Source organism: Rhinopithecus bieti, unplaced genomic scaffold, assembly GCF_001698545.2.
Source record: "Rhinopithecus bieti isolate Rb0 unplaced genomic scaffold, ASM169854v2 scaffold_47707, whole genome shotgun sequence".
NCBI classification, from domain to species: domain Eukaryota; kingdom Metazoa; phylum Chordata; class Mammalia; order Primates; family Cercopithecidae; genus Rhinopithecus; species Rhinopithecus bieti.
Window position 1 is genome coordinate 1,017,142 of NW_016819117.1, and position 10,239 is coordinate 1,027,380.

The 10,239-nt window shown below is 54.6% G+C and overlaps 2 protein-coding genes across 7 annotated transcripts in view; one reads left to right on the forward strand and one right to left on the reverse strand.

Moving 5' to 3' along the window:
• Positions 1-3,709, forward strand: part of TMEM204 (transmembrane protein 204) — a 16,984-nt gene extending 13,275 nt beyond the window's left edge. The window contains exon 3 of one of the 2 annotated variants that reach the window (XM_017858351.1): positions 3,522-3,709. In XM_017858351.1, the coding sequence (XP_017713840.1) occupies positions 3,522-3,532 (11 nt within the window). In that variant the 3' untranslated portion in view covers positions 3,533-3,709. Of the gene's footprint in view, positions 1-1,365; positions 1,902-3,521 lie in introns of those variants that run through there. The other variant, XM_017858350.1, reaches the window with a different exon arrangement.
• Positions 1-10,239, reverse strand: part of IFT140 (intraflagellar transport 140) — a 113,163-nt gene that overhangs the window by 40,636 nt on the left and 62,288 nt on the right. The window lies entirely within an intron of this gene.

Sequence of the window (10,239 nt, forward strand, 5' to 3'; positions counted from 1 at the left end):
GCCAGGATGGTCTCGATCTCCTGACCTCGTGATCCGCCCGTCTCGGCCTCCCAAAGTGCTGGGATTACAGGCTTGAGCCACCGCGCCCGGCCAGGGCCTGTGCTTTTGCTCTCACTCCATAAATGTTTCTGGGCCCAGTGCCATGCTCAGCATGACGCCTGGGTCTGCAAAGGGACCACCCTCCTCGCCCCTCAAGGCTCTCTCTTCCCTGCTCTGACACCCAGAGAGAGCAGCTGAGGGAACCCACTGTCCTGGCTTGGTGGCCACCACCCTTGGCATTCTATTCAGAGCTTGTGTTCTGCTCACTCCACCGACCCCTTGATTCTCCCCCCTCCTCCTCATGGCATCTTCTCTCTGCACTGCACCTCTGTTCTTTCACGGTCTGTGGTCTTGTTGATTTGTGCAGGTAGGCACGGGCAGAGAGGGAAAGGAGTATTGAAGGGGGTCAGGGCAAGTGGCCAATGGAAGGTAAAAGGTCATTACAGCCTCTGACGGCTGTGGCCACGGCGTGACCCTGGCACCTGATGCCTAAGCAGCACAAGGCTGAGGGCGACTTCTGCAGGCAGCCTAGGCCAGGAGGCTCCCTGGCACAATCAGGTACCTGAGAATGCCCCGAGCCCTCAGGTGTTTCCTGGCTGGAGCGCTGGCTGGTTCTGCAGGAGCCCAGAACAGGTGGCCTGGGTTCTGCTCCTGGCTCTGCCCCTGGTTAGCCATGAGTCCCTGGATGAGCCCCCCTTCCCCTGGTGTGATCTGTGCAGTGGAGAGTGACCACTCCAGCCCACAGATGTGCCATCGTCAGCAATGCTCACAGCTGTTATTCCAGCGTCTCTCTGAAGCCCTGCTGGGTAACATGCATGCTGAGAAGCTTCAGGCCCGAAGCGCAGCCCACATGCCCCCTGGTGCAGCACCTGTGATCCCCACCTAGGCCTGTCCCCCTCCGGGGGGCAAACTGTCCTCTTGGCAAGAATGCCGCCAGGATCCATTCATGGAGCAGGGCCCTCCCGCCTGCAACTCTGGCTTTTACACGGGGCCTGGGCCTTAGGGTCTGCTGTCCTGTCCTGCCCTGAGCTTGAAGAGAACACTTTGCGGTGGTTCGATCTAGCGGCCCTGCAGAGCTCGGTACTTGGGTTGAGTTGTATCTTCAAAGGGCAACTCCTCAGCCATTGCTGGAGCCCCAGAGCAGCTGCTGTCTTACCAGGGCCAGCATGAGGAGGTCCTGGCCACACATTGGGGTCAAGCCAGTGAAGTCCCCACCATCCTCCAGTCGATGCTCACATGACATTCCCTGCGTCTTTGTGGGAACCTGTGGCATCTCTGCTATAAGTATGCTGGGCTTAGCTGGGTTTCTCCGTGTTTTGTTGCCAGTGAGATGGGTGTGACGCTGAAGGCTTCTCGCCTGCTTCTTCCTCGAAACAATCCCTCTTCCCCCCGACTCCGCATTACCTTGTAATTTGTATAAATGACTTCCGATCCTTTTTGGAAAATGGTGGCATATAACCCCAAATTCCCCGAACATGACATCGGAGCACCAGAAGGACACTAGAAAGGGCACCCTGGATGGCACTGGTCCGTCCCGATGCCCCGTGGCATGCTGAGAAGCTGCCGGGTAAAAGTCAGCTGTTAGTGTTTTATTCTGAACTGCCTTCACAATGGCATTCAGGTTTTCCTGGAGACATTGACTTTATCAGTCCTTAAATGGTCAGCAAGGTTGCTAGTCACTCACTGACCTGGAATCTTGCTCGCTGGTGAGAAAGTCTGCTGTTTTTCTAGACTTGGGAATCTTCTCATGGAAATACACACTTTCTTGTTATTTACAATAACCTGGTTCTTTGTTTGGTCTGGATTATTTGTTTATTTGAGACAGGGTCACTCCGATGCCCAGCCTGGAGTTCAGTGGTGCAATCTGGGTTCAATATAAGTTCCGCCTCCCAGGTTCAAGTGATTCTCCTGCCTCAGCCTCCTGATTAGCTGGGACTACAGGCGTGAGCCACCATGCCCAGTTAATTTTGTATTTTTGTTAGAGACGGGGTTTCACCATGTTGGCCAGGCTGTTCTCGAACTCCTGACCTCAGGTGATCCACCCACCTCGGCCTCCCACAGTGCTGGGATTACAGGCATGAGTCACTGCGTCCGGCAAATCATCTATTCATTTCTTAAAGCATAGATGGGGTCTTGCCATGTTGCCCAGGCTGGTCTCACGCCTGGGCTCAAGTGACCCTCCTGCTTCAGCCTCTCAAAGTGCTAGGGTGAAGGCGTGGCCACTGCAGTCAGCCTGGTCTGGACAGCTCACTGGCCTGTCTTTGGTGTCCACTCCCCATGCATCAGTTTGTGTCCCCTTCGTCTCGTCTTTCCCTGCCAGCTTCAGCTGTTGAGAGCTTTGGAGCCTCTCGTTCTTCCCTCCCAGGGCCTCTCCCTCTAGAGAGGGTCGTTTGGGTCACCGTCATCTTGTTGCTCAGAGGTGGGAAACACCAGCCCCCACCAGGGCCTTGAGGTGGCCAGGCAGCCGTCTGCTCCGCACAGATTCTCTTTAGAGCCAACTGCACCCAGTTTGCTAGCTCTGCAGCTGTCCGAAGAGCATCAGGGGTCAGCCCCGGGGTCTTTCCACTCTGCCACCTGCGTGCCTGTGTGACAGCCATTCCAAAAGGAAGGCCTGTACAGAAGCTGAAGCCCCAAGAAGCCGCAGGAAGGAAGGGAGAGGGGAAGGGCTGGCTGGGGAAGGGAGAGGGGAAGGGCTGGCTGGGCCGCGGAGCTGTAATTCACACCGTCCGGGCGGCTCACAGGAAGAGGCTGTTTGCTTTGGCAACACAACTTCATGAAATGGAATTGATTCCACGGGCAGAATTTCGTGTTTGCTAAAACTCTTCCCTTACATTGTTTCTAGACAAACTGATGAACATCACTGAAAAGTTTTGGGGCAAAATTCTTCAGGAAACAGGACAGTGAGGAGAGAGGGAATCTTAATATAAAGACGGTGTGAGAAAGGAAAACTCAGAGGTTTAGGGCCAGCCCCAGCCCTGTCTCCTTCCACCCCTTCCTATCTCCCCCACACAGGGAAGTGGAAAGGACAGAATTAAAACCTAACTGGACTTCGGAACAGCATCCACAGCACAGTGTGATTATGCACCTGACTATGTCACCTTCTTACCAGTGTCTGGAGGCCAAGGTTAGAGCAGCGCAGTGAGGTGTGTGGCTACGGGCACCTCTGCATTTCTGTGTATTTGTTAGCTTTTTACTGCTGACACGTGGAACACGCGGAAGGTCCCCTCATGCCAAGCATCTGTTCGTGACATAAACCTTTCTCCGTCAGGGTAGGATCTGGACCACCGTCCTCCGCAGGAGCCACCAGCGCTCTCTAGCAGGGGTGCCCCTGCCTGCTCTGGTGCTAGCAAGAGGGCAATGTCCCCTTTTCACAGCATGCCTAGGGCTGCTCAGGTTCATGAGGTTTGGGGCCTGGTGGTGCCTCCGGGTCTCACTGGTGTCCGAGAGCACTGTTCTAACCTTACAAACCCCTCTCTATCTAGATGTGCTCTAAACGGAACGAAAGACAAACAAAAGCCGACACTGGTCTTCACAGAGAAGTCAAGTAAATGCAAAATTTTAGCCTTTTTTTCACACAAGGTACAGACCTAGAATTTTCCCTTCTGCTTCTGTGGTGATAAAAATGCCAAGTAAGGGCCGGGCGCGGTGGCTGAAGCCTGTAATCCCAGCACTTTGGGAGGCCGAGACGGGTGGATCACGAGGTCAGGAGATCGAGACCATCCTGGGTAACACGGTGAAACCCCGGCTCTACTAAAAAATACAAAAAACTAGCTGGGCGAGGTGGCGGGCGCCTGTAGTCCCAGCTACTCAGGAGGCTGAGGCAGGAGAATGACGTAAACGTGGGAGGCGGAGCTTGCAGTGAGCTGAGATCCGGCCACTGCACTCCAGCCTGGGCGACAGAGCGAGACTCTGTCTCAAAAAAAAAAAAAAAAAAAAAAAAAAAGCCAAGTAAGCTCCAGCCCTGGAGCTGTGCCACTAGCGAGCAAAGCGCAGTTCCCAGAATGCAGCTCCCAGAATGAAGCTCCCAGAACGAGCTCCCAGAATGAAGCTCCCAGAACGCGGCTCCCAGAACGCGGCTCCCAGAACGCGGCTCCCAGAACACGGCTCCCATAACACGGTTCCCAGAATGCAGCTCCCAGAACGCAGCTCCCAGAATGCGGCTCCCAGAACGCGGCTCCCAGAACACGGCTCCCATAACACGGTTCCCAGAATGCAGCTCCCAGAACGCAGCTCCCAGAACGTGGCCCCCAGAATGCAGCTCCCAGAGCGCAGCTCCCAGAACATGGCTCCCACCAGCGAGCGAAGTGCGACTCCCAGAACATGGCTCCCAGAATGCGGCTCCCAGAACTCGACTCCCAGAATACGGCTCCAGACGCACCTTGGGTGCTTTTCTTTATTATTTTATTTTATTTTATTTTTTTAGACGGAGTTTTGCTCTTGTTGCCCAGGCTGGAGTGCAGTGGCACAGTCTTGGCTCACCGCAAGCTCCACTTCCCAGGTTCAAGCGATTCTCCTGCCTCAGCCTCTTGAGTAGCTGGGATTACAGGTGCCCGCCACCACACCTGGCTAATTTTTGTACCTTTAGTAGAGATGGGGTTTCACCATGTTGGCCAGGCTGGTCTGGAACTCCTGACCTCAGGTGATCCACCGCCTCAGCCTCCCTAAGTGGTAGGATTACAGGCGTGAGGCACAGCACCTGGCCATTTGTTGCTAGAGTTTCAAGAAACAGCTTTCTAGACTCATGACTCTGGGGTGGGCCTGCCCTGCTCCCTCCTGCTTTGTGATGGTCCCTGACTGTTAGGCTTGTTGTTTACACCTGATCTGCCACCTTGATGACTTTTCCACTCATACTTTTAGGATGTGGGGGCCATGTCCAGGTCGTGTGTGGACATGTGAACTCATACTTCTTTAATCAGTTTATCTATATTCTGAGTCTTTTCTTCTTTTTCTTCTTCCCTTTTTTGTCTCCCAGGCTGAGTACAGTGGTGCAATCACAGCTCACTGCGGACTCGACCTCCTGGGCTCAGCCTCCTGAATAGCTGAGGCTACAGGTGTGCACCACCATGCCTGGCTAATTATTTGTATCTTTTTGTAGAGGCAGGGTCTCACTGTGTTGCCCAGGCTGGTCTCAAACTCCTGGGCTCAAGCAATCTGTCCACCTTGGCCTCCCAAAGTGCTGGGATTACAGGGTTCAGCCACCGCCCCCAGCCCCTTGCTCTTATATATTTAGAAACAGTGTTCTTGGAAGCAGACAGATGTTCTGAGCCCTGAGTGTGTGTTTATGGTAAGCAACACAGCCAGTCATGGGCAGGGAGGTCATACATGGATTAGAATGCTCGACCCACTCTAATGCTCTCAATGACACATTTTCAAAAGCTATGACACTGATCTTAAGAAAATAAGTAACACTCCATTGTTACAAAAAGCACTTAAAGTAAATAATAATAAAACAACAGTTCAGGAAGCAGCCTGGGACGCTGGCCAGTGCCAGGCAGGCAGAGGGGCTTTGCAGGTGGGCCTCGAGGGACCTGACACCTCAGGGCTGGGACGGTGCCACAGCTAGAGCCCCTGGCAGGCTGCCTCAGGGGCAGGAGGCCGTACTCGGTGCTGCCCACCTGCTCTGTGATGTGCTCCATGGTTTAGTCTTTCCACTTTTAACTGAGAGTCTGGAGAGCCTTCCCCACAAGCTTGACCCTCCAGGTAGGGCAAGGCCCTGCCAAATGCCACCCTCTGGGGACAATGAGATGAATGACTTCCCCATCTCTCTAAAGGGAATGCCAGTCCCCCAAGGACAAGTCAAGAGCGCCCTAGCCGTCTCTGTGGCTGACGCTAACCCCAGTGTGGTCCCCGGCATGCCAGTGGCGGCTGAACAGGCCCGCTAAGTACAGGGCCACGTAGCCGATGCCAGTGGGTCCTTGGGAATCATGGTGCCCCTCCATGAGCATTCGAAGGCACCAGTGTAGCGGCATCCACGTGATCTGGCCAAAGGGTCCCGTCCCTCTGAGGGGTGTTGGCCACTGAAACGCCGAGGCTGCCGTCCCTCCTCGCCTTTCCCGCAGGTCCACACTGCATTCTATTCTGTTTTATGTCTACTTGGATTTCCTCAAATGATTCACTCAACAAGTAATTGTGGAGCGACTCCTGGGAAGCTGTGGTCAATGATGGGGCAAGTTCTCGCTCCAGGGAGCCTGCCCTATGGCGGGGAACAGCGGCCAGAGCCACCCATGAGTAAAGACACAATGACCACAGCTGGCGGAGAGGCAGGTGCAACTCTAAGCTGAGGCCCGAAGGATCAGAAGCAGGAGGGGCCCCTCCTCCCTGGGGCCAGTCAAGCCGGGGACAGTGGTGCAAGGAGAAACCCAGAGTAGGTGGACCTGGTGACTCAGAGGGGTGGAAAGGGCCAGTGTGACCCCAGATGGCAGAGGCACAGCCGCAGGTATCAGGGGAGATCCTAAGGCAATGGGAACCACAAGGGTGCTGAGTGCTGGGGAGATAGGATGTGAGTGTGATAAAGATCAGGGTGCAGCGGTGGAGGGAGGGCCGCCTGCATCAATGTCCCCAGCAAGGTCACCCAGCATAGCCACAGACACCTTGAAACACGCAGCACATCCCTCACTGTCAAAGCCAACTTCGGGACGTGCTTGTTCATGGAGGAGCCTAGGGTCTGCGGCACTTCAATCTTCTCCTGTGCTTTGTTGGGAGCTACCTGTACAAAGGAGGCCACACCACATGCGCGTGGTCCGGCACACCCGGCAAGATCAACTCTGCGGGGCCTCCTCCCCAGGCTTGTTGCCCCATGTTTCCTTAGAGCTTTCTTCCCAAGGTTTTCCTAGAAAGCCGCTGTGAAGCCGAGCTGTGCACTCAGAAGCCTCCCGCGTGTGTCCCTGGTGACGTCCCCGGGCCTCCCCCTGATGGTGTGTGGCCCACGCCATCCCCCTGCACGCCCCTCCTCCCCACTGGACCACTGTCTACTGCTGGGCCGTCCAGAGCACGTCTGCCCCTGGGGTGCGCGCTCTGAGGGCAGCTGACCCGGGGCCTCGCTGTGCTGAGCTGCGTCCACTCGTCCTCCCGGGAGCAGGGCTGTGGGTCCCAGGGCAGCAGCGGCTTCCAGAGCAGCCAGCGCCAGCGCAGTCCTGGGCGAGGGCAGCCCCTCTGCTCGTGGCCGCACCAGTTGGTGCTTCTCCCTTTCTTATTTTTCTCAGTCCAGGAAGGGAGTGCATCTTATCCATTCCAAAAGCCTTAGAGTCAGCCCTCCGGATTGAGTTCTCATCCCTCACACTTCTTCAATGATGGGACCTCCAGGTCCCCTCTGTATGGAAACTGACCCCCACGACAACCACAGACGGTGAGGGAGGTTGACCCTGGAAGCCATGGGGGGCCCAATCCCTTTCCACTGTTCCATTTGGATGAATGATGTGTGGAACTGGAGGCCATATAGATTTTAAATATGTTTCTGTAACACCCGCAAGTAGAAAGGAAGCCTGGTAAGGGGGAGAAACAGGCTCTGGCCACGGTGGGCTGGAGCCTGATGAAGGCCAGCTGCTGCCAGCATAACCTCCTCCCGCCCTCCAGCATCGACCCCTGCTGGGCCGGGACTCTCCCCAAGACTCCCACTGCAGTTGCCAATAGCGCCCCACCCTTCCCGCTCGCCTCTGTCCCAGGTGTCCTGAGCTCTCCACTGTGCGTGCCCTGCCTCCAGGGCCACCTCCTCTGAGCCCTGACGCAAGCACAACCCATCCCCCACCGGCGGAACGTGCCAGACACTGTGAACACGAGAGAACACTGTTCAAAGTGCTCTCATTTTCACCACACACAACACAGGCTCATTCCTTTACCCAGTAACACAAGCACTGATACCACATGATCGCGAGCAGAGGGCACATTCCACACTGGTAGAAATACCAGAAGTTTCCTTTGTTAGTTTTCATTACAAACAGAATGCTTTTTTTTTTTGAAAGGGAGTCTTGCTCTGTCACCTCCCAGGCTGGAGTGCAGTGGCTTGATCTCAGCTCACTGCAACGTCTGCCTCCTGGGTTCAAGCAATTCTCTGCCTCAGTCTCCTGAGTAGCCGGGACTACAGGCATGTGCTACCATGCCTCGCTAATTTTTTTTTTTTTTTGTATTTTTAGTAGAGATGGGGTTTCACTATCTTGGCCAGGCCGGTCTTGAACTCCTGACCTCGTGATCCAGCCGTCTCAGCCTCCCAAAGTGCTGGGATTACAGGCGTGAGCCACTGTGCCTTGTCTAGAATGTTATTTTTAATCAAACAGAAGTATCCAGGAGCTACCCATATATAAAAAGCTCCATGAAGTATTATAAAGAATGAACACAGAAACCAGACACTGTCATTGTTCAGGACAAAATGGAGATAGATAAATGCTGAATTCATACTTTCTGGAGGGTACAGTGATGATGAGAAGATAATGCTTGTGTTTTTAGGAAAAACAAGGCTGGTTACCCATCTCTCGCTCTCTGTCTCTCCTTCCCTATGCCTCTGTCTCTGTGTCTCTGTCTCCATCTGTCTCTGTGTCTGTCTCTCTGTATCTCTCTTGGTCTCTGTCTTTCTGTGTCTCCATCTGTCTCTCTGTGTCTCCGTCTCTGTCTCTCTGTGTCTGTGTCCCTGTGTCTGTTTCTCTCCCGTCCTCTCTCGATGCTGGGACCACACAGGGCAGGATATGATTTGGTTTCCTGAGGAATGTAGGGGAGGTGGTTGGGAGTGGAGAGACTGGCGTGAACAGACGCACAGGTGTCAACATGCAGGCCAGGCGGAGGGACAGCAGTGGGGCTCGGCATGGCCAGAGCCTGGGGAGGGACATGGACAAGTCCCCCATGGGCAAGAGGGCTGGAGAGTTTAATCTGGACCAGTATGAGTTACAGAGAGTCTCTGGCACTTTGGGTACAAGAAACAGACTCACTCAGGTCATTGTAACAGAGAGGGAGGAGTGCTGGGTGGGCAGAATTGGTACCTGGGCTAAAGGCTGGCTGGAGGCCCCATGGCCTGCAGGAAAATCTGTGGCCACGTTCCCATGGCTGTAGGGGATGAGGAGGGGCAGGGCCACATGGATGGCTCTCCTTCATCCCAGAGCCTATGTTTCCAGCTGGATTAGGACATCCAGCTCCATCGGTGCAGCCACAGTATCCTGTTATCCTAGTTGGCAGATTCCAGGCATGAAACCCTGATTTTCCTGTTGTAAGAACTAAAAAAGTCTTTGGAGCTCCTTAAAGATAAAAATATAAGTGACTGTGGTATCAGCAACTAACTAGACGGGAAGAAGCTGAGCCAACCGAGGGTTGCTCATGGCCCACCTCTCCTTCTCTGGCTTCAGGCTCTGGAAAGAGGGGAAAGTATGGAAGGAAAATCCGCCAGGCAGGAGGGAGGGTCTAGAACGAGAAGCACTGACTTTGAGGGAAGACACCAGATATAGCCAAGGAGCCCCAGACAAGGCACTGGCCCCATCTCTGCCTTGCTCGAGCTGCAGATTCCAGGCCACCTGCAGTTCCCAAAGCAAAGGCCAAGAGCGAGAAACTGTCAGGAGCACCGCTCTGGGCACGATGAGCTCCAAACTGACCTGTTTCCAGATAAGACTTAGAAAATCTCTTTTTACTTTCACTTTGAACGAATTAAGCATTTACAAAAGTCAGAGATGGATTTCACACAAAATTACTGCTGAGTTTGGGTGGCTAGAAAAGGCCCCCCCAAGTTGGTGCTGCAAGCATCAGTGCTGACCTGAAGGAAAGGTCACAGGAGCGGCATGCGAGGACAGAATTAAGCAGACACACGCCACCCTCCACAGCCGCTAGAGCCTAAAGTCCTAAGAGCCACAGAAGGGCTAATACAAGGGGGCTCAGCCTGTCATCCCAGCGCTTTGGGAGGCCGAGGCGGGCGGATCACGAGGTCGGGAGATCGAGACCATCCTGGCTGACACGGTGAAACCCCGTCTCTACTAAAAATACAAAAAACTAGCCGGGCGTGGTGGCTCACACCTGTCATCCCAGCGCTTTGGGAGGCCGAGGCGGGCGGATCACGAGGTCAGGAGATCGAGACCATCCTGGCGAACACGGTGAAACCCCGTCTCTACTAAAAAATACAAAAAACTAGCCGGGCGAGGTGGTGGGCGCCTGTAGTCCCAGCTACTCGGGAGGCTGAGGCAGGAGAATGGCGTAAACCCGGGAGGCGGAGCTTGCAGTGAGCCGAGATCC